The sequence below is a fragment of the Miniopterus schreibersii genome, assembly GCF_964146895.1.
Source record: "Miniopterus schreibersii genome assembly, chromosome: 4".
Classification (NCBI taxonomy): domain Eukaryota; kingdom Metazoa; phylum Chordata; class Mammalia; order Chiroptera; family Miniopteridae; genus Miniopterus; species Miniopterus schreibersii.
Window position 1 is genome coordinate 18,327,297 of NC_138105.1, and position 24,671 is coordinate 18,351,967.

General features: G+C 39.7%; 1 protein-coding gene across 19 annotated transcripts in view; it reads right to left on the minus strand.

The window, feature by feature from the left end:
* Nucleotides 1-723: 723 nt before the first annotated feature.
* LOC308556839 (ankyrin repeat and KH domain-containing protein 1) overlaps nt 724-24,671 on the minus strand; it is a gene marked incomplete at its 3' end in the record, with an annotated part of 119,112 nt that continues 95,164 nt past the window's right edge. For 8 of the 19 annotated variants that reach the window (XM_081136497.1, XM_081136501.1, XM_081136510.1 and 5 more), the window contains 14 exons: nt 24,381-24,476; nt 23,769-23,885; nt 21,799-21,973; nt 20,565-21,021; nt 19,949-20,095; nt 17,838-17,987; nt 16,081-17,693; nt 11,574-11,750; nt 10,271-10,522; nt 9,540-9,715; nt 8,719-8,883; nt 5,532-5,641; nt 1,219-1,392; nt 724-1,062 (listed from right to left, as the gene is read on the minus strand). In XM_081136497.1, coding sequence (XP_080992623.1) covers nt 1,059-1,062; nt 1,219-1,392; nt 5,532-5,641; nt 8,719-8,883; nt 9,540-9,715; nt 10,271-10,522; nt 11,574-11,750; nt 16,081-17,693; nt 17,838-17,987; nt 19,949-20,095; nt 20,565-21,021; nt 21,799-21,973; nt 23,769-23,885; nt 24,381-24,476 — 3,813 coding nt within the window. Of the gene's footprint in view, nt 1,063-1,218; nt 1,393-5,531; nt 5,642-7,979; nt 8,448-8,718; nt 8,884-9,539; nt 9,716-10,270; nt 10,523-11,573; nt 11,751-16,080; nt 17,694-17,837; nt 17,988-19,948; nt 20,096-20,564; nt 21,022-21,798; nt 21,974-23,768; nt 23,886-24,380; nt 24,477-24,671 lie in introns of those variants that run through there. The other 11 variants (XM_081136513.1, XM_081136499.1, XM_081136511.1 and 8 more) reach the window with 9 other exon arrangements.

Here is a 24,671-nt window from a genome sequence, read left to right on the forward strand (position 1 = left end):
TTTATTTCAGCATGAGAACAGAGGTTTGAATAGCATGGGGAGAATTTTCCAAGAAAAGGAGACTGCCTTGTTTGCACTGTATCACCCTTAAGTTATGCAAGTGCTATGGAAATTAGAATCAGATTATTAGAACATAGCTGAAATAAATTGGAGAAAAAGACCAGATTGCTGAGACATGGGATCATGACCTTTTATCCTGGGGAAGGGGGATATAATTATGACCATCTGACTTACCAAATAAGCTGCTGCCTCATTTTGGGCACTAAGGTCTCTTCTGACTCTTTGAAGACAATGGAATCAGGTTGAAGGGGCCTGTGAGAAGGGCCAGTACAGGTTTTGTGTTGGAATAAGGGGATTAGTTCTTAAAGGTGGGAGGCTGAGAAGGCATGAGGAAGAGACCAGAGAAGGCTAAAAGGTTAGGGCAGTGCCTTTTTTTCCTGGCTTGGTAGAGATAGGGATTACAGGAGAGGACTGATTCCAGGAAGGCTGCTTCCTGGAAAGGCTGAAACAGCCCTTGGCAGGGGTCAGGCTACTGCTGTTTACAGTTCGGTGGCTTCTGTAGCTTGCCCCTGTAGCCTAACACAGGCTCAGACTGCTACTGGAAGTGGGCTCAATCTGAGCTGGGAAGGGAACCTGGGACTGTCGATCCTAACCAGGTCTGCTGGGGCCCTCAGCTGTGTGGCTGAGGTGGGAAGATCAGCATTGAGAACACGAGCCAAGGCATTTCTTTCAGTATTTACTAAGCAGTCAGACAGTGACATACTCCATCCTCCAGTCCCTGCCTCAGCCCGTGTGGAGGCTGGGGGTTGAGAGGAGTGCCTATAGTCGGAAGAGAAAATAGAGCTAAGGGCTTGGCGAGGTGCCCACTCCTATCCTTGGTCTAGCTGCCTCAGAACTAAGGGAGGCCTAGAACCAAGTCACTCCCTTCCAGATTAGATGAGGCCAGCCGGCCTTTGGATACCCCAGGAAGAGGTGGTGGCAGCAGTGGCAAGAGGGATTCCTCTAACTCCACACACGGGTCATCTGCACCGGATTAGATGTCCATTTCAAATTGTGCGTCATCTGGAGAGAGAAAAGGCAGGAGGACTGGTTGCTGGGCTGAGGGTCTGCAGGCTCAGCTTGTGCAGAAACCCCTCAGAACTGAACTCCCTCTCTACTTAACCAGTGCATTTGGACTCAGGCATTTCTTAATTTTAGGTCAGTTCCTGCTTTCCTTACCGAGTATCTCTTCCTCTGTCTCCTTCTGCTCCTTCAGCTCCTCCAGCTTGGAGGGTGGGGCTGTTGGAGGAGTTGTGACCCCGGGAATCTGAGGGAGGCAGCAGGGGGGTGTCCGGGCAATGGGTGAATTCTTGCACTCCAGCAGGAACTTTCTGTCGTAGATGATCCTGGTGCCTGTCAAGGGGTAGGGGCTACGTAAGAGGCAGGAGCTTGTGTAGAGAGCTGTCTGGGGCCCCAGAAAGGCCTTTTAGGGACCTAGGGGTCACTTTTCCCTGTGTTTTAAAGTACTGCATTGTAGCCCAGCCAGGATCTCAGCTGACTAGCCTTCACAGCACTTAAAGACTTCTGGGCCTAACCAGGATGTAGCTAAGCAAGTGCAACATCCCAGCTGGCCCAGGCAGGAGCTTTTGGTTTAGGGGAGCTTCAGGTCTTCCTTCTAGGAGGAGAACCAAATTTGGAGTCAGGTACTTCAGGCTGCTCTTCTCTGGCTCTGCCACTTCATTGCTTTGTTTCACAAGGTGAGGCCTAGACCTCCAGCCTTAGTTGGATCAGGAGGCTAAATAGCAGATGTGAAGGCGGTTCACCCAGTGTTGCCACCTGGGCTCTGATATCCTGCAGGGAGGAGCTGTGTTCCGTATAAAACAGGACATACTGTTCTTATCCTGACCCCTCCCAAGTCCTATCAGGCTCAGCCCAGCCTGGAGGAACTTGGCACCTAATCCTGTCCTCAAAGGGCCCTGCCCTTGTTCTCAGCCCTCCCCTCAGCCCCCACGTGGCAGGAACCCCTGAGTGGGAAGCCCAGCAGCTCATGATCCCAGGCTGCTTGCCCAAACAGCCGCTAGCAAGCCAGCCACAGATACCCCGAAGCCCATGCCCCCAACGACACGACCCGCTCTAACAACTCTGCAAAACCTGGCGATTCCTGCTGAGGCCGCGCTCAGTTGGGGCCTCCAGGCGGCAAAGTAGGGAGCGGAGGGTGACCAAGCCTCCCAGAACCCAGACCAGTGAGGATTTCAGCCCAAAGTTACCCGGAAACTAGGCTTGGGCTCCACCTCCCCTCCCCTACCTCTCCCACTTCCCTCAAGCTACAACCAGCGGAAGGGGCTGCGGACCAGTGCAAGCGCGCCCCTCCCCACCCCTGCCCGCTGCCTGCGGACCCCAGCCCGGCCAGCTGACCTCCCGGGGTAGTGGCGTATAGCGTGCCCCCCGGCGTGGTGCTGTAGCAGTCGGGCAGCCGGTCTCTGCCCCCGGGAATCGGGCAGCTCGTGAACGTGGACATAGCGAGCGAGAAGAGCAGGAAGAGGAGGAAGGCAAACGGCTGGTACTGAGGCGCGGAGCGCAGCAGAGTCTGAGGAGGACTCCGTCGACCACGTGCAGCCGCAGCAACACCACCAAGACTACGTCACGCCCGGGGCGGGTCACCCGCCAGTCAGTCAACCCGACGGTCCCGCCCTACCCGCGAGGGAGCATGCCCCGGGCTGAACAAAAGTTGGAAGAAGTCCGGCGCTCATGCCCCTCAGCTGTTTACTATTCACTGTTTACAGCTGGGCTCTGGGGTCAAGTGAGGTACTGCACACGTTACTACCATGTATTAATTCACCCGGTCCTTTCAGCAGTTTAAAACAGTAAATCACTATTATTTGCCACATTTTACAGGTGAGGAAACTAAAACCCAGAGAGGTTCAAAGCCACATATCTTCTGGGAGTTCCAGGGAGTCAGACCCGAGTGTTTCTGATCCCAGAGCCTGTGCCTTTCGGTGCAGCTGTGTTCCATTAATCAATTACAGCAGAGGGTGAAAGTGCCGTGAAGGCCTGGTGCACAGCACCAACGGCAGGCATGGAGGGTGGGTTTTCTGGAAGGGGTGATATCTGGAAGAATGAATAAAGGTTGGGGGATAGGAAAGGCCTGATTTTTGATCTCTCAGCCACAGCTAACCTAACTTCAGGTGAGGAAGGCTTCGTCTTTCACTCTCAGGAAAGGAAGGTCGGAGAGTCTGGCCTTAGGTTTTTTGATGCACACAGTGATATAAAAGGAGGCAGGAGGTGGTGGGAGACTAAACCTAGTACCTATATACACTAAAAATCACTTCATCCAGTTGTCCTCTGGCTTCTTCAAAATCAGTATACCTCCACAGCTCCACCCTCCAAATAAAGTACAGACCACCTGATTTAAGGCATTTATCAATATTAAAGTTCTGGCTTCATCAGATTTTCCCTTAGCTCTGATTTCTTCACTCATTAATTTTTTTAAAAAGACTTTTATAAGTCAGTGCTTCTCAAACTTTAATATGCACATTACCTGGAGAGCTTGTTAAAATGAGAATTCTGATATAGGTGTGGGGTGGAAAGTCTGGGTTTTTAGTAAGATCCTGGGTGATGCAGACCCTTAGGTCAGCAGGTCCTTAGAATCACACTTCAGGGAGCAAGGCTCTGTATATTTTATGTTCTCAGAACGTTTTTGAGCCTCTTACAAAGCGGTGTATACTTAAAGTGTCTTAGCAGTGCTGGAGGGCAAGGCTTGTGAGCAGATTGTGAGGCGCCATCTATGACAACTCAGCTTTTAAGCACATAAGTAGTCTGGTGGGGGGAATAGGGGATGGGATGGAGAAGAGTGAGAATGAAGGTGAGGACTCCAGCCTAGTGAAATGGGGTGGACAAAAGGGCAGTGAATGGAAGGATAGAGAGAAGTGGGGGGATCCAGATACACAGAGGAGGAAGGATAAGATAACTAACTAAGGGTGGGGTGGGGGGAGGGAGATAAACTAAGATAATTCTCCTAATCTCCAGACCTGAGAGTCTTGGTAGCTAGTAATACACCCAATATAATAGAGAACACAAGGGGAGGGCCTTATCTTATATTGGGGATGTACGATGTCTGTGGAATGCTCAAATGGAGCAGCTCACAGAACTTTGGGCTAATGATGCAGATTTGAATGTAGTGAAATCCAAGAGCAATGCATTAAGGTATCATTTGGCGAGAAGATACAGCGAAAGAAGAGCCCTGGGCACATCAACATGTAAGGGGTAATGGAAGGATTCACCAAAACAGGGCTGAGAAAGATCAGCCACAGAAGCACTAGCAGAGGAGTGTCAAAGGCTTCCAAAAAGGATCAGTGTGGAAATGAGGTCTCCCTTCTGTTAATCCCTACTACAAAACAACAACAGTAGGTATTACGGATATAAGACTGCTGGTAGAAGCTTACTTTTCTTGAGATGCTGTGTGCTATAAGGGCTAGGGAACTAGAGAATGGTTTGAGAGAGAAAGCCAGATCATCATCCATTTAATTTGAACGAAGGACCAAGAGTTTGAATCAGAGGATCAGCATTAGAGTATGGGAGCTTTAAACCCCACAAAAAATCTACGCCCATGTCCCAGCCCCAGAGATCTGCCTAAGCCTAAAAGGAAATACCAGGTCTCTGCCACCAGGCAAATTACAGTTGACCCTTGAACAACACAGGTTTGAATTGTGTAGGTCCAATTATATGCAGACTTTTTCAATATACAGTCAGCCCTCCATATCCCCAGGTTTTTGAATCCACAGGGCTGACTGTATGCATTATTCTATGCCATTTTAGATAAGGGACTTGAGCATCTCAAATTTAGGTATCTGAAGGGGGTCCTGGAATCAATCTCCTGTTCATACACCAAGGAACAACTGTACTTTGGACTCACACCAATACCATCAAGATAAAACAGGAGTTGAAAAGTAATCACAATATAGGTTTGCAATCTGGTCATTAGATTGTTTATCTTGTTTTCCAAATTAGGTCTTGAATCCCAGGCTCCTGCCCCTTTTTGGTGGTGGTCCTAATACACTTAAGTTGTGGATATTTAGAACCACCTTTCCTTCACCCATATCCTAACAGGACAGAATGAAGGGAAAGGAACCTGCCTGTTTGCAAATGGTGACAAATCTTTGAAAACGAACAGAAGATGCAGCATTATCAGAGCCCCTCACCCCAGGGCAGGGTCCACTGGAAGATGTCACAACCAGTCACACTTCTTGGAAGAAGACATCTAGGGCTAGGTTAGAGAACAAGATGTTCAGAAGCTGTTTTCCTACAGGCTTGTTTGCCTCTTCCTGAGATTACAATGTGGTCCAAAGGTCTGACTTAAACAGTAGGACAGAACCATGTAAACAAAGCACACCTCTTTGTTTGGCTTGAAACTATATGACCAACTTTCCCCTCTACAAGCTACCTCAAACAGAGGATGGTCTCCTTATATACTTATTTTGAGGTATGGAGACAGATTTGACCAGAATTTATAAGAACAGATAGAAACTATAGTTCCAAGTCCTGAGATTTCTTACCTCTGGTTAGGAGAGGGCACCATTGGCTGTCCAACTCTCTTCTTCGCTCTGGTTAGCTGAGGTGGTGGGATTTCCCCTTTGAGAGCAGGGACTGAAGGAAGCAGACTGGCCTATAAAAGGGCAAGTCAGCACACTGTAGCCATAACAGGTTTAAAGGGTCTTAAAACATCAAGAATTTTATTGATAGTGGGGTTTTTTGTTTTGTTTCTTTACATTGAACACTACTTAAGTGGGCCCAGAAACCTTGATGACATAGTTTTATTCCTTGAAAGACGTATTATTCTCATAGGGTTTGATCTATGTCCCAGCAGGATGTTTCTTAATGACTTGAGGGCTCACTATTGACGTGCAAGGTTTTCTTCTTCCTCCACTAAAATCTCAAAATCAATACCGGACTCCACAACAGCGGCTTTTATTCCATGTGGGAATCAATGGTAGGGGCTCTCAGACCTCAGCAATGTAACCATTCTATTGGCTGCCAGTATTCTCATACTGTATATTCTTATTCACAGGAAGAAGGAAAGAATCTGTGTTAGAACTAGGAGACTCTTCTGAGTTCATGAATGTTCAATTTCATTTTCAGATGAGGAAAGTAAAGCCCAGAAATGAGAAATTATTTGCGTAAGGTCATATAGCTTCAAGTGGCCGAAATGAAAACAATTTAGGCTTCTGACCCTTGTTCCACTGTACCCATGCTGCCTCCCCGCAAATCCCTTGTATATTTTGAAAGTAATTAAGTTCTTACCTGAGCTAGGTTTAGTCCAAGGTTCAGGTTGGTAAAATGGCAGTAAAGTAATGCCAGGAAGAGGCAAGACAGAGGTAGAAGAGATTATAGCAGGCAAAATGGGATGGGGAGTAGGCTATTGGCATCCAAATAGTCAGAAAGAAAAGAAGGCAGTGTTGGTAAGAGGGCAGGGAGGAGGTTAGCCTAAATAACTACTACCAACTGCACAGCTCCTGTTTCTTCCTAATCCTTCTAGGGGGTTTCTCATAATTGCCTCCTTTTCTCATGGGTTCTAGTTCCTGAACTGACATAAATTTTTCATTCTGTTGTCCTCAAGGTGCAGAAGATAGGGTAAAAGGCTCTTCCAGATAATTCAAATGTATTGTGGATAGTTAAGATAGAACAAAACTCACCTTTTTGTCCCACTGAATAATTTACTTAATATCACCTCTCACTAGTATATGTTTCATTAAGAGTAGTTTCATTCATTGCACTAATAGGTGATTTTTTGTTTTGTTAGTGCTAAATGGAAACAGCAGGATATGTAGATGACCCAAGGGGTCTTTTATCTCCCTCAAGGTAAGGGGGTCTCCTGAGAACACTTGATGTAATTATCAAGCACTACAAAGGCAAAAGCTTCAATACCAGTGATATGCTCCAAATCCATTCAATAGAAAGAAATGAGCTTAAAGAAGTTCTCGTATGTAAGATGATATGGAAGGCAAAAGAACCAGGTATGTCCAACACAGAGCAAACATGGTGTGTCTCATATAGTGGTGGCTCTAGTAGCCAGGCAGAGAAGATTAAGAACTCCTGCTGGTAAAAGAGTAGAAAAGTGCTGTTTGTGTGGTTTTGCCCCTAATGGCTATTTTTTTGTGCACCCTTCTTTTTGTTGTTCTCATTTTTGTCTGTGCATCCTTCTTTGCCTTGATATGTGCTTTGGGTTCTCTACCAGCCTCAAACGTTTTCTTTTTTAGATTTCTAATAAATAAGTCCAGGAAATTCAACTATATTAAAACATGAACAAGTTGATGACTGTTCTTTTCACTGGGACAGTTTCTCCTTTTCCACTGCATCAGATTCTTGGCATAGCCTATGGTTTGGCCAAAGCAATCCATTCCAGTGTTCCTGAGTTTAGCTTGTTAAACATATTGGCTCTTCATAGTTGGGGCGATGGAACTAAGCCCAGAATTAGTCACATATTTATAAGCATTACTCAGCTGATTCAACAATACAACAGAATTATAGGAGACATCCCCGCCCCCCTCCTATGTCCCAATCCAAACAAAACTTAAAACACATACAACCAAAATATTTAGATAAAAAAAGTCAGGAAGCACAAAAGGAACCTGAAGTTGATGATTTGGGTGCAGTTTGTTCAATATCATCTGACTGAAATCCTATTGTTCTTAATGACATACTCATGGTCCATAAAATGCTAAACCTATCAATCTGCTAACATCCGATAAGTCACATTGCAGGGGCTTGAAACTTTCTCATTTATAAAATGATATGGGAGAGAAAGAGAAGAAGGAACTTAGTTTGACACACTAAGTAGATAACTAGTCTTAAAAGTGCTTTTTCAAGGCAGTCTAAGAATAGACTCTAAAGTGTATAATGTGAGAAACCTGTTACAAAATATAGTATTAACAACCTGGTTCAATATGATTGTGGACTGGGTGGTACCTGCATGACCACTGAAAGGATCACACCCCACTTCTAAACACTGTTCATCTTTTTATTGAATATTCTGGTAAATATTTCACATTAATACAGGCTACATTAAGTAGAGCCACTATATGACAAGAAATTTACTCAACTTTTTCCTTTTAAGTATGTAAACAACTGTACATGTATTTACCACCCTAAAAGGTAATCATCTAATTCTCTTCTGCATACAAGTAGCATTCAGTATGTTTAGCCAACGCACTAAGTTCAAAATGGCTAAACTAACCACAGAACATAATCAGGTGGATAGGAAATCACTTTGTTCTTATACAATGGGCAATCAAATTTCCATTGCTAAAGCCTCAGAGAAAATTTCTTAGTTAGGCACATTAAAAAAAAAATCCCCGGGGTTCTTCCAAGGTCATAGGTTTCTCAAACAAGGCTAAAGAATAAGACCTTCTAACTTAGTTGACATATTTGAGATGCATGTTTCCAATATGAGGTGCCCACGTGCCAGGCCAAATCTGAAAAGGGGGAGGAAAAAATTGGAATTTCTAATTAGGAATCTTTAGACATTTACAAAATGAATATATAAATGCAATGGCAATTCACTGTTTCTGCCTAGGAAGAATACACATACATGAAATAAAATGTTTAGTTGCATAATCTTGATATTGAAAAACTTAATTCAGAACAAGGTGATCAGATATGATGACTTTTGATATTCAGAACTTGCACTACCCAAAGAATGACATGAAAAATCTGAAAAATAAATGAGCAGTAAGTCCATTTTACCTGTTGGGCATCAGTGCATTCAGTTGAATTCTGAATAACTTTTATCATAGGGTTCCAAGCAGGATCTGGGTTGTGAAGTCCATTAAACAGAGGGCCTCCTGGAACATCAGCAAGCTGAGGATGAGAGGGTATTATGGTGCCTCCATACATGGAAATTGGCAGACCCTAAAACAGCAGAAAGAAAGGTTTAACCATCAAGTAATTATAAATGATTCCACAATACCAACTTAGATCTCTCTAGTTTTCCTTCATTAAAAGAACTCCAGAGGATCCTGTAAGTTCAGCACTATACAGTGTTGAGAAACCAAAAGTGGTTATCTGCATCAGTAACACTTTTCAACAAGAAGAGAAAAAAACAACTAAATCAAATATCAAATCATCAGGAAATTTCCCATATTTGATGAACACATATAATACCTCAATTTTCCTGTATTTTAGTTTCACTAATAAGCTTGTGCTAAGAAAAGAGGAACTCTATAGGAATGCTTGCAGCCATAATCTGGCTTTATGGCAGCCAGGAAGCTCTCAGAGCAGACGGGGGCATTAGGGAGCTGGCAGCCAGCTTTTTGAGGGGCAGAGGCAAAATCCAAATCTCCTAGGCTTTCTGGGAAGACAGGGCATCTTCAGGATAGTTTGAAGACAAACTACTGGAGAGAACATAATCCATTCTTAAAACTGGATAAAGAAAGATGGGGCAAAGTCATGGAAACAAATTAGTTCCACCAAAAGGGAGAATTATTTCAATATAAACTATTCCTTAACATGTAACTATATTGGCTGGTAAAGTGTTAAACAAGTTACAATGATGTTTGTCAACTCACTTTAGAAAAATCCACAAAACTGCTTGCCATAGGCTGATGAAAAATGTTAGAGGGGGCTACCATTCCAGAATCATCTCTTTCCATTGGCTGATGCTGGGAGAATGTGCTTGGGTCTGATAATTGTTGATGCATTGGATGGTTCCCTATCACAGACTGTGACCAACCTGATAAGCCTTCTGGAAAGAAGAATTGAGAACAGGGTTTGATATTTATTTGGATAAATTAACAAAACATTACCACTTGATCTTTTTTCATACTAAATTTTATCAAAATCATTCCCCTGAAGAATTCAGGGCACGTTCATGACAACCTCTGCAAACCAAAAAAACAAGTTCCTGGAAACTGGGTGAAGTCCTCTGAGTACCCCAAACAGTCTACCTTGTCCTTCAAAAGATTAGGTGTTTTGTGAAAAACTCAAATGATTGTCCCATTTTACACTAAAAAGCTTAAGAGAGAAAGAAAATATGCTTTGAATCTTTTACTTCTAATCAACCCTATGTTATTTTATATATATCATATATTATTATTATACATATTACATATATTATATAACATTCCAGACTCTGAGACTGGACTGAATTCTTCAAAAGTATAAACACTCCTAATGATTAAGTGTAGGAAATACGTTTTTTTGTTTTGTTTTGTCTTATTTTTAAAAAACTAAGTTTTAATGACAAAATCCCACAACTTACTTGAGATATCCCTCCAGACAGAGGGCAAGGTAACTGTACCTGACATGGCGTTCACACCAAATGACCAGATTCCACTGTGTCCAACAGGAGCAACAAAACTGGTCCCCACAGGGGCTTGTGCGACAGACCCTCCTTGCCGAATCCGGGCTAGTCTCTCTGTTCCAATGGGGGGAGGTATCTTTCGATCCTGGCTGGCACTGCCTCCTTTTGGTTGGCCCAATGCTGGTGGGGCAGAAGTGGCTGAAAGAGGTGAAGGTGATCCCGAAGAAACAGATGGAATAGGAGAGTCACCTGGTGGCAAAATATTTCTCTATTGTTTTATTACATATAAAAACTAATGATAAGAATATGAGAAACCTTGTTGGAAAGATCTATTCCACAACATAGGTTCTGTAAAAAAAATTTTATAATTTTATAAGATCATTCAAATGAGAATGTGTAAGTTCTATAAACATTACCCTACACTACCTTCTGCCTATAGGAAGTATAAACAAATAGTCTAAAAAAAAATTCCAGATTGAACTGAACAAGGTTAGAAAAGAAGGCTGTATTTATTCTTATACTAGTTCTAAATTATCTTATCAAAATATATATAGTCATATTTTAACTTAAATGTGGAAATGTTTGCACAGTACCTAGCATATTGTCTGGAAAACAGCTGGTGGCCCTTTATACTTATTAGCTGTTTTCTTTTTTTCTCTTTCTACAGCCTTTGTTTCCCATAAGGAAAAAGGTTAAATATTAGCAAAGCATCATAGGATTCAACTCATGGCTTTGTTTCTTAATGGGACTGTCAGGTAATAAATATGGGTAGTTTTCCTTGTCAAAAGGGCCAATATTCACTGACTACCTCATGAAGCTCATAAAAAAAAAATCAAATATTATTCAAGTACTGTTAGAACTTCATCTATTCAAAATATTGAAATAATTAAGTCAGAATAGAGGAATACTTTTACTTATAAATGGCAATAATCCAATTGTCTAAAACATAAATGAGGAAGCATACCAAACTGACCAGATACATAAATTCAACTTCTTTTCAGACTTAAGAAATTATTTCACAACACTGTCCCCAAATGGACCTTTTATAAAACTACTTGTGTAGTACCTCTTTTCTTGATCCAAGTCCCAATGTAAACATTTCTGGCTTGGAAGAAGAGCTTGACCCTTCTCAAGGTTTCTATCCAACAAATGACTGACCACTTTTGACATGACTGCAATACAAACCTTGGATATCTGTATACCATTTAGAATACTAAAGTTACAATATAGTGTTCCCTGAAACAAATGGTTTGGTAACTTATTCAAGACATTTTGAGAAGAGTTCCTCCAGGATCCCTACATGAGTTTGATGCGCTCGTCCAAGGATGGGGAGAAAAATGTTGTCTGTTGAAACTTGGAGTCCCAACAGGAGCTGGCCCTTGCAGGAAAACACGTGTTCCTGGTATGCTGGAAAAACTTGTCAGAGGAGCAGAAGAGGAAGATGGGGAGCTGCCTGATGGGTCAATGGATGGTAACCCTGAAATAAAACAGGTCCAGGACATCCAAATTAGTCAAGGCTTTAAAATGGAAAGTTCAAGGTTCAGTTAATTTTTAAAAAGAAGAAAGCACGTAGTTAATTTCATAGATCACGGCAAAAAGAATAAATTTACACCCTGGCTGGTTTTGCTCAGTGGTTAGAACGCTGGCCCGTGGAATGAAGGGTCTCTGGTTCGATTTCGGCCAAGGGCAGGTACCTCGGTTGCAGGCTCGATCCCCAGCCCTGGTTGGGGCACGTGCGGGAGGCAACTAATCGATGTGTCTCTCTCACATCGATGTTTCTCTCTCTCTCACTGATGTTTCTCCCTCCCTCCCTCCCTCCCTCCTACTCTCTCTGAAAAGCAATGGAAGAAATATCCTGTGAGGATTAAAAAAAAAAAAAAAAAAGAATCCACTTACTATGTGCTATATGGGCCAAACCCATTTTTTTTCTTGCAGTCCAGAAGCGTATCACCAAATAGCACTAGACAGAAATGTGAGCCCAATGTTTAAGAATGGCAGCTGCTAGGAGTATGTTCTAGATAAATCTCAAAGCTTTCACTGGAGAAAACATGAAGTGAGAGCGTGTTGTGACTAAGTGGCACCTATCGATAATTTCTGCTTTCCCTTCTGTGAAAAATCTCAGAGTACAGCTTGCCCCTATATTCCTAGTCATGTTCTACGGAAGATGAAGAACAAAACCTACTGCTGTTTCCTCCCTAACAGGAGGAAAAGCATACCATTAACCCTTTGCAGTCGTTTGTCTACTCTCAGCCACCAAAGCTTTTTTACCGTTCCGGTCGTATGTCTGCTCTCAGCCACCACAGCAAGGAACAGTACGAATCTTAACTCTATTCATTCATGTTATCAGTTCATAATTTCTCTGAAAGCTCTTAATTCCAACCAGTACGACACCCATGTCCAAATTTAATACGACTGCAAAGGGTTAAAGATCATTTCAGTCTGCCATCTGATAAAACCAGTTACGAACGATATCAGAGTTTTTACCTAGCTTGCATGAGTTTCAATTTAGCAGTCTTCTGAAATTCCATTGCTTTCTCTGGAAAAGGTATTTGAGAAAGGGGACAAGGGTCTGGAAAAGGATTATAGGTGCTCATTTCAGGACAAAGTATTAATATCAACAAAAAACTGTCAAAACTTTTTCAAGCTGGTCTTATTCATCTGTTTATATAATTCAAAGGTTTTTAGAATATCCACAGGGCTGTGCAACCACCACAATCAATGTTAGAACATTTTTGCCTACCATGAAAGAAGCTCTGTATGCATTACCTGTCAGTCTCCACGGTCCTTTACAACATATTGCCCACTTCTAAGCAACCACTAATAAACTTCCTGTCTCTACAGATTTGCCTGCCTATCCTGGAAATTTCATGTAATTGGAATCATACAATATGAGGTCTTTTGTGACTGGCTTCTTTCACTTAGCATATGGTTTTCAAAGCTCATCCATGTTGTAGCATAAATCAGTACTTCCTTTCTATTATATCTGATTATATATGTTATAATAATATATTACACATTAATACATTATGACCGTATCTATTATATATTGATTGCTTTTCTATTCACCAGTAGAGGGATGGTGGGTTGTTTCCACTTTTTGGCTATTATGAATAATGCTGTTATGAACATTTATGTACCAGTTTTTATGTAAACATTTATTTTACTCTAGGTATACCTAGGAGTAGAATAACTAGAACATATGGTAACTCTGTTTAACTTTTTGAGGAAAGTCAAACTTTTTCCAATGCCTGTACCATTTTAAATGTCCACCAGCAGTGTTGGAAGGTTTCAATTTTTTCATATCCTTTCTCATCTTCTTAAGTATTACTATTTCTTATTTGTAAAGCAGAAGAGTAAATACTATCCATGAGAGAAGATCGCCAGCAAAAGAAACCATACAATCAGTTAAGAAATGAGGCCAAATCAGTAGATGAGTGGATAAAAAAGCTGTGGTACATTTACACCATGGAATACTATGCATCTGTAAAGAAGAAGGGTCTCTTGCCCTTTGGGACAGTATGGAGGGACCTGGAGAGTATCACGCTAAGTGAAATAAGCCCGTCAGAGAAAGACAAGTATCACATGATCTCCATCATATGTGGAATCTAATGAACAAAATAAACTGATAAACAAAATAGGTCCAGAGACATGGAAGTATGGAACAGGCTGAGGAATCTCAGAGGGAAGGAGGTGGGGGAGGGAAGAGATCAACCAAAGAACTTCTATGCACATATGTATAACCCATGGACACAGAGAATAGTGGGGTAAAGGCCTAGGAAGGGGACAGGAATGGGGAGCAAGGGGGGTCAGTGGGGAGAAAAAAGGGGACATCTGTAATACTCTCAACAATAAAGATAAATTAAAAAAAAAGAAAGGAGGCCAAGCTTAATCAATCCTGGACCTCAGAAGAAAGGCCAAGGATTAATGCTTGCTTTTTTATTATTATTTTAATTAGCAATAAATTATTTTGATGCTATGGATCTGAATAACCAAAACCAAACTAAGCCAGATGATTTCTTTTACTCCCTTCCCCCCCGACATTCATAATCTGTACACTTTCTGGGATATAGTATGTGAAGTGCAAAGGGCTCAAACACTGGAAATGAGAACTCTGAAATCCAACTCTGGTTAGGGTACTGTAAATTCACGTATTAGTTAGTGTCGGTCAAGTCAATAATTAATGCCTTCTATCACAGCCTGAGCATTGGCAATGAGCTCTTCTTTTATTCTGGGGCCCTTGAAAACCTCTATTAGTTTCCCCAAAGTGAAAAGTTAAAATAGATACCTATTTATAAAAAAGAAAAAAAATCCTACAGAACATTTTGGGCCATAGATGGTCTCATGTAAGCTTATATTTCTATTTGAAAGATGATACAAAAACTACATTTTCCTAAAAAGACAAGTAAATGGAAACATATCAGAAATGAAAGCTAAGGCTCTACAAATTTTAAACAACATAGATCAATTTATAATTAGTAAAAAAGGAAGGATGGACAGTTTTCCAACTGGAAGAAAAATGTTAAGTGGCAATAAAATTCTTATCCCCATTCTAGGTCTGCCACAGTTTCTGTTTTTCAGAATAGTGCAGATTAGAGTGAAATTAGGCTCTCAGACTCTGGAAAATAGAATCTGGTTTTCCAAGTATCTCCAAGCCAACACAGGCCTTTCATCTTAATATATATTTCTTATAATTCTTTTTTTTTTTTTTTAAATATATCTTTATTGATTTCAGAGAGAGGAAAGGAAAGGGAGACAGAGGGATAGAAACATCAATGATGAGAGAGCCAGTGATCAGCTGCAGCCCACAACCCGGGCATGTGCCCTGACTGGGAATCGAACCCTGATCGCCTGGATCCTAGGTTGACACTCAACCACTGAGCCAAGCCCGGCTGGGCTATATTTCTTATAATTCTTCAGCAGCTAATTTCTGATTTTGAGGGATGAATAGCTGAACCCAAGCTGGTCTTTTTAAAATAAAGAAAAAATGACTGGATCTCTTCAACTAGCTCCATTAACGTAAGTAACACAGAGTACAATTTTTTTTTAAATCCTCACTTGAGGAGTGAGGATATTTTTTCCATTGATTTATACAGAGTGGAAGGGAGGGAGAAAGGGGGAGAGAGAGAGAGAAAAAAAACATCAAAACATCATTGTGACAGGGACACATCAATTGGTTGCCTCCCACACGCACCCTGACTAGGGGTGGGGATTGGACCTGCAATCCAGGTATGTGCCCTTGACTGGGAGTTGAACACACCACCCCCAGGTGCACAGGCCAATGCTCTAACTATTGAGCCACACTGGCCAGGGCAACATAAGATTACTATTAAACAACATCATTTAATATTCGGTCTGAGCACCCAAGATTGAAAACAAAGAATGAAGATTATGGGCTGATGCCTAAATACCTTTGTAACTCAAACTTTAAATCTGAGAAAAAAAAGCAGTCACTGTGATTTTAGAAAGCTTATAAATTTGGAGTCCTTGAAGCAGCCCATAAGTCTTGTTTTATTATCATCTTATACCAATTCCAAGAAAATGGACTGACACAATGTCATTGCTATGAGGGACAGAGATCATATAGAGAACATAAAGCAGCTCATTATATGTGAGTGGCTTACTTATAGCTACTTTTCTGTCCAGTCAGTCAGCAATGATTAAAGGGTCTTTACTACTTATGAAACACACTCATTTCTTTAAGATTATGCAATGTTATGTACAAAATAAATACTATTATCATCTTGAAATATTAGATAATGCTGTTAGAGCCCCAAACTGAGTTGTAGTGATAGTTATAGTCCACTTACCAACTGGACTAGTAGAAACTCGCTGGGAAGGTGGTCTGAAGCCAGGTGCCTTGGAGTTGTCAGGGTGCACATTTTCCAAGTGTCCAAGTACAGAGTTATTTAGGAAGGCTGACTGAACAGTGAAAGAGGCGTCTGCAGCAACTCGTGAGGATAGTGGAGCATCTCCCCAACCCTGATTAGCTGGAACCTGACTGCTATCAAAAAGACTACTGAAGTGATTGAAAAGTGTGGCTGGGCCAAATGTCGGCGGCAATGATTTATTTGCTGGGTTAATGTGCATCTGAGAACCATTCATAATGTTCATGGCTGAAGAAAGCTGCACTGCAGCTGGTGGGCCTTGAGGTGGTGTTAAAGGAACTGGATTTGTAACAAAAATAGACTGGGGATCTTGGTGTAGAGTTGCATTTGGTACCACTGAGTAAAAAGAACCTCTGGGCTGCATTCGATGAGAAACTCGAGGTGCTGGTACAGCTAACTGAGGTAAATTATTGGTATCCTGATTATCAGCAGCAACCAATCTCGGTGGCGCCAAAGTCAATGGAGCAGGTTCTGAATTAGACGCAAAAGGCATTGACATAGGACTTAAATCAGACACACTGGATGGCTGGGCCTCCTCATGCGTGTTGTTAGAGGGAGGAGTGGGACTACTGGATGGGTGAGTTTCTGGAGCTCCTGGGGTGTTACTGGCAGAGCTATTGCAGCTATTTGCAGTTGAAGATGGGGTACACAGGTTTGCCATTGGTTGGTCCTGTGTGGACACTTTCTCTTTGGGGGCTGGCATGGCAGAGAAAGACTCTACCTTTTGTGAAGACAGCTGTGCTTGAGGAGCACTTGCAGGTAGAAATGTGGTAGGAACTTGCCCACTAGTGACAGGTGCAGAGGAGACGGAAGGCAGGGAACTACAAGTGCTTGTCACAGAAGAAATCACTGTTGCTGGAGGACTTGTCTTAGGCACACATGCAAACAACTGTTTTCTGACTGATGAAGGAGTCCGGGTGTTAGTCACGCACAGTTGCTGACTGGCAGCAACTACAGAAGAGACAGTGATAGGACAACTGGCAGTAGCTAGTCCAGCAGACTCGGAGGGTAAAACAGTTCCATTCTGGTTAGGTAGACGACCTGTAGTATTATGCTTTGGAGAGCTATTTGCATTGCCAGGATTCACAGGTCTCACTGGGAATGGTCCCCAAGTGTTAGGAGAGGGCGAAAAGGTTCCTCCAAACTGGGCCATGGGTAAGCGAGGATGTCGAATCTGTTGCATAGTCTGAGCAGCCAGTAGGGCAAAATGAGGGTGGGGATAGGCTAAGGGTAGAGAAACTGGGAAGGAAGAACGTACATTTGTTGGAACGTTCTTGTTAAGTTTATTAGTGGGCTGGAACGTAGATAATGTTGTCGCCTGTGAAGTTACAAGAGTTGGAGCACCCAAGGGAAATGCATTTTTACTGGAAGCTGCTGTGGTGCCTACTCCAGATGAGAAGTTTGCATGGATGGACTTGGTGCTGGTAGGTGTTCTGATATGATTTTTAGGAATTAAGTCTTCCAGTTCCTTAGCAGGATCTTGAATAAGTGCATTGATAAGTTGAACTGCATATCTTGTTGATTCTGTACCACCCCTGGGGAGAAAACAAAAACATTAAAAAAACAGGTAATCTTTACCATGAAAGAAAATTCTTTATTCTACCATACCTAACAAAAGTATGCTTCTAATAAAATTTAATTTTCACACAGAACTAGCAATATACATTTTCTAAAATTACCTTATTGTGATCATCCTCTCGCCATTCTTATCTTTTTGTTTATCCACATCAATATGGGCACCAGTAACATCTTGTATTGCGGTGATGTTGCACCCTCCTCTTCCCATTATCCTAGAAACCACTGAGGCTGGAACAGACAATTTCTTTGACCTAAAAAATGAAGACTACACATGAGCTTATGAAATCAAATGTCTTCAAATAGAATATTTATAAAAGAGATGTTTCAGTAAGTATCATCATGGACATCTGTAAATGGTATTTCTGAAATCTTGAAAAGGAAATTGTTAGAATTTTTATTTTAAAAACTAACCTCATCATATTTAATTCAGTAAAGGTAAAAACTCCACTGCCATTAAAACAAAAACTATATTTAAATCACTCATGATCTAAGCATTCAAATTTGCCCAACATGTCATACATCAACTAAGCTGCAGTATTTGCCCAACATGTCATACATCAACTAAGCTGCAGTGACCATAGGTATTGACCCTTTCTATTTTTTTTAAAAAATATATCTTTATTGATTTCATAGAGAGGAAAGGAGAGTAATAGTGAGATAGAAACATCAATGATGAGAGAGTCATTGATCGGCTGCCTTCTGCACACCCCCGACTGGGGATCGAGCCTGCAACCCGGACATGTGCCCTGACTGGGAATCGAACCCCGATTGCCTGGATCCTGGGTCGATGCTCAACCACTGAGCCACGCCGGCTGGGCGGTATTGACCCTTTCTAAATTAAATAATGTGTACAGTATTATTAAACTTCATACTAAATAACAGGGACTAGTTTATCAATATCAGCAACTTATACTTAGCAATAAAGAATAAAGCCTCGGATTTGAACTACATAAAAAGCAACTCCCAAGTGGAACCTGGGACTTCCACTTGTGTGTGAGGTGAGTCAAGCCAGAGAGAATACTAGAGGCTGATACTGGGATCTGAAAGGATGGCCCAATGGCCTTGCAGGACTATCAAAGAAACCTAGTGTTTGCTGGCACAACCAGATGAGAAAAACACCCATTATTTTCATGTGGTCATTGGTAGGCCCTAGGATTCCCCCTTTGAGGGAGGGATCTTTAAACCTGAACTACTCTTTCCAGAAGAATACCCAGTGGCAGCTCCTAAAGTACACTTCATAATCAAAATTTATTATCTTAATATAGACAAGTTGGGAAGGAAATAGTTAGATATTCTAAAAGCTAGAGCATGGAATAGGCTATGTGTCATGAATAGTATTTATATCAATCTGATCAAGTGTGCATCACATCTCCTATTCTGCCAAGACTTCTTCCTTTTTTGTTTGCATTTATGGAAACAAAGTCTTAGAAAAATTACAGAATAAAAGCCCAGATACCTCAATCCTTTGGTGATTAAATGTACAATAGCAAATCTATGTCTGTCCTGACTCTGGTAAAGAGTGAGCAGAGGCTCGAAGTATCATTTGGATTGTGTGTAACATTTAAAGCAGCAGGTCCTCTCTGCTTTTAGTCATTTTCCCTATCATGGCTTAAGTATTAGGCAGTGTGAAAGTAGCTGCAGGGGTATGGGTGTTTTTCTTTCTTTCTTTTTGAGGAGGAAGGTGGTTTTGATTTTACAGGCTCCTTTCCCCCCTTTTTATGGCGATCTAATTGCATTAAAAGCAGTTAACCAGTTCTTCAGAATATGCTCTTTAGCCAAGTCTAACTTTACTGAAACGCTATAAATACATAAGCGTGATTGTCTGAACCAAAACGGGACCATTAAACAAACATCATAGCCTCACTAATAACATTGTGACTTTGCTGTCAGTGTAGACTCTTCCCTTTAAGAAGCTTGTGACCATTTTGTATGGTTTGTAAACTTCTGTAAATCTTGTTTTTAAAAAAATTTTGTTTTAATAAAATATTTTTTGTTATTCTAAAGCCAATATTTGTCTTTTTATATAAAATATGCACGCAAAATTTATATATTACTTCTAATTTTGCTTTAGCTTACTATGGATTTAGTATGACCCTATAGTTTAAAATAATAACTACATTCAAATTATTCATGAATTAACTGGATAACCATCTTGCAGAGGACAATCTGTATGGTCTATGAAAGTTAAAAAGGTAAGACTAATTCTACTTACCTTCTTACAACTTCTTTCCACCCTTCTTCTCTTTTTTGCCCCCTTTTAGGGCTAGTAAGATTCAGCTTTATGTTTGGAGAGTTTAAAGGCAATGACACTGACTTGTAGCTTGTTGATAAGGAATTAGGATTCACTTCGCCTTCAAGTCTGAGAAGAGAGAAATATCAAATCCAATAAAAGATTAATTTTAAGTTAGAAACTCAAAAGATTACTATTATGGACAAAGTTATACTGAAATATTTGAATTAAAATAAGACACATCAAATTATCAACAATTCAGAAAAAAATAGGACAAAGAGTCCAACATCTATTTTAGAATAAAAATGGATTCAGAAGCCAAAAGTTGTACTATAATCTATAAAAAATGACATAGTGAAAATCAAGGTATGCTAATATTTTCAACTTCAAAACAGAATCATAAAATTTTTTAATAATCTCATTTCATAACTAGCACATTATTAGGATACTGATAAATTCCACTTCTGAATACTGAAGACAGATAATGAGGTGGACTTAAATTGGTAACACCACTTGTGCTTGAAGAATAAACTTCAAATTATTGTGCCAAGCATGAAAAAAAACATAAGTGTCGAGTTAATAAATCAGAAAAATTTACCGGCTTTGAGTTTTAGAAGTGGCAGTACTCGTTTTTTCTTCTTGGGAATGGAGTAGCAGTGATGAGTATCTCCGATCACCAGAGGAACTCACATCCATAGTGAAGTTTAACTCTTGGCTTTTACCACCACTGCTGCTCTCACTGTTGCAATCTGTGCTGTCCAGATTATCTGAATCACTGTTCCCTCCTGCCCCACCACCTCTGGGTTCTCCATTTATTTTATTTTTGTCTGCCTTTTGCTGTGTTAAGGATATATGCTGTTCTGGTAATATTAAAGGTGCAGTAGGAGGGGTCTCTTTCGTTTTGTTCTTCTTGTTTTTCCGATTGGTGCTGGGGGTTGTCACCACATTGGCCCTTTTTTTCCCAAACGCATTTGTGAATGTTGCAGATGTTGCAGAGATTCCAATTGTGGTGGTGGTGGTTGCACTAGGAGGCTCTATGGGAACTTCTTGCTCCACTGAAATTATCAAAAAAGATAAAAATCACATTGAGAGCCACAGATCTCAAAACAAATTATTACAGATATACCTAATATTTCATAATAATTCAGTCCCTTACTCATCTTTTTCTTACACCAATATTTACTAGTAAATAAATCTTTACTGCTGTTAGAACAAATATGCTATATCATATTTTGATGTTTAAATTGGTATAAAACATTCATACTGTTAACACTCTTAAGATCTAAAATGCTAGTCTCATAAACCAAAAATCACAATATTAGTTTGAATTTAGGAAATTTTTCTAATAGGATTTTAGAATTAGAATTCAAATACAGCAAAATTATTTGCCTACTACAAGCACTGTCACACTGTACAATAAACAACTCTTTGAGAGTAATAAACACCAGCTCAATAGAGCTTCAAGCCTGAACCTTAATTAAAAATTTATTGGGGAACTGGACCTCTCCCAGTTTCCAACTGGGGGAGGAGAGAGTTGAGAAGAACCTGGCATACCTCTCTCATTATAATGATTTTAGGACGTACACAATGTTTTACAGGGTGACTTAAATTACAACTGAACTTCCTCAAATTATATGTTTGCCTCCCCCCTTCTGTTTCCCCGTATCACTTTACAATGTAAAATATTTAGAAATATTTACTGTAAGAGTCAATTGTCAATTTCAGATTAAAGTAACTGAATATTAAACTAGATTTAATTAGAGCAAAAGGCACTCAAAATGAAGCTGATAAACACCAGAGAATTTTATGCCTAATTCAAGGGCATTTCTCACCATCGTCGTCATTCTCCTCTTCATCTTCATCCTCTGGGAGCTCTGAACTCTCTTTAGGTTTGTTTTCTTCATCTTCCTCCTGCTTCCTTTTCTGCTCCTCTTTTTTCTTTTTTCTCTTTTCTTTTCTTTTCTCTCTTTTAGCTGCAAGAGCCTGCTTTCTGCTCTCCTCTCTAGACTGCAAATAAAGCAGGTACATCATATTATCAACAAAGCAATAATTTAAAATACAGAATGAAATGACAGTTTTGTTTATATGAGGGGCTTCTTATGAATATCAGTCTCAAAATACATTCATAAAAGCAACAAAAGAAAAAATAAATAAACTGGACATCATGAGAAATAAAAGTTTTTGTGCTTCAAAAAAACTGTCAAGAAAGTACAAAGACAACCCATAAAAAGGGGGGAAAAATTTGCAAATCATACATCTGGGAAGGGACTGGTATCAAGTATATAGTAGTCTCCCCTTATCTATAGTTTTCGTTTTTTGCAGTTTCAGTTACCCAGTCAAACCATATGGCCTGCAAAGCCTAAAATATTTACTATTTGGCATTTTATGGAAAAAATTGACCGATCCCCTGTGTTAATGAGAAAGGGACTGAGGATTGAAAAAAAAGACTGTATATTCAATTAAAAATCATTTCATTACTCTATTGGCATAAATCCAATTGGCTATTTAGGGAATTGCTGACCATGTTCTTGGGTAGTTACACAAAAATAGAAATTAGAGACATGGATGGGACCTTAGTTGTAATCTAACTTCAAACTTCACTTTATTTAAAAATGAAGATAGCTTTTTTCCTTCTGATTTTAACTGTAATCAAGTTTATCATGGAGTACTAAAATTTATTTAATTCCCTAATTATTAAGACTTTAGGTTGACACTTTTCCCCCTAGTATAAGCAATGCAACAATGAATTACCTTATATACATTCACATCTTTGAGCATTTGTCTATTTACTTTAGATAAAATTTCGGTAAGTGAAATGGCTGGAGTAAGGGTCCTCACCTTTTTAATTGATTCATTTGTCAAAACAGCTCCATTAATAGTTATACTAATTTACACCATATATATAAAAATCATACTAGAGTGCTAATTTTTTCACACCCTCACCATAAATAGCTATTACTAGACCTTTAAATTTTAAGTTTGACAGTCTGGTCAAAAAAACTTAAAATACTCTTTAACTGTGTATTTCTTTGTTTATTTACAAAGTTAGGCATTCTCCATCTATTTATTGAATATCCGTATTTCTTTTTCTGTGAAATGTCCATTTATGTGATCATTTCTTATTCTGAGCAAGTTATCTTTTTCTCATTGATTTGTAAGCAATCTTTCCTTCTGTTCTTAGCTTACAAGTTTTGCTTTATGTTTTTTAAACTAAGAATTGGTGTCAAAATTTTAGCATTTCTCAAAATGATCATATCTTTTTTTCTTCCTTTAATTAATAAAATATCTTCATGTTAAGCTATCTCTTGCATTCCCAGAATGATTATGATTGTGGAGTTTGTCCTTTTAATATAAATTCTGGTTTCAATAACAACACCCTTATTTCTCTGTTAAGTGGAATGAGCCTCAGAAAAATGATTTTTTGATTTAACTTTTTCCATTTTACCACACATCCTAGGCCTTGAGACTTAGTCTTTGAGGATCTAATAAACCACTTTACAGCCCAGATCTTATAATAAACAAATGATTTGCAATGTTTTACTAAATTTCTTCTCAGGCTAATGTTAAAAACACTTAGGCAATAAGTGCCATTTAGTAAATTGTGATCTACTTGAAAACTAGTCCCTCATTTATATGGTTCAAAATATTTTTTATGAATGATAGGTTCAAATTAAAAATTATAGTGGTTTGATAATCTATTAATCATTTCCTTTGAAAAATATTTTGTTAATATTGGTCATAGAGGTGACAAATTTATCCTAGATTTCAACACTTTCTAAGGAAAATTATTTTTCCCACTCACCTTTTCGAGATCAAGTTCCTTTAAAAGAATACTTGCATTCTTATTTGCTTCTGCAGCCTGCTGGTCTTTAGCCTTCACAATTGTCTCAACACATTGGTGACATTTTTTCAACAGTTCCTAGAGTGAAAAATGGAATTACGTCAGTATAGGGAACACATAACATAAATAGACCAAATAAAATGAAATGATTAGTATACAAAAATCCAGGGCTTAAGCTCAAAATGAAATGATTAGTATACAAAAATCCAGGGCTTAACTGTAAATTCACTAAACCAAATTAAGTTATCCTTTGAGTCTAGTCATGAATCAATCTTTTATTAAAATAAGGAACCATTTCCTAAAAACTTTACATGTTCTTAGAAAACTCTAAATCAGGCTAATGGTCTAGTAATAAACTCTTGCTGCAGTCACTGTAATTATGGTTCAGAAGAGCCAGGGAATAATTTATCAAAAGTATTATACTGATTCTCTATTTACAAATGGAGAAACTAAAGCACAGAAAGATCAAGTGATCAGTCTCACAGAGGACATAAGAACAGGTTGGTAACTGCACATTTTGGCACATAATTCCGCAAAAAACAAAAATGTGCTTCAACAGCATATTAAACCTACCTTATCTGTAATCGTTGCTATGTATCTCATGCATTCTATATCAGAAGGGAACTGATTGACTTCCTTCACCAAATACTGAACAACTTTTACATGACCCTGTAAAGAGTACAACAAAAAATACACAAATAAATCCCTTGAAATTTTCCCCATATGCTTAAAAACTTAAGAGTAAAAGGCATAGTAATACTTTAAGATAGTTTATTAAATTACAACTTGAAATTATAAAAAAAGAACAGTGTTAAGTTTATAAACAGAAAAAGATAAGTACAACATGCTCAGGAATATATGGTA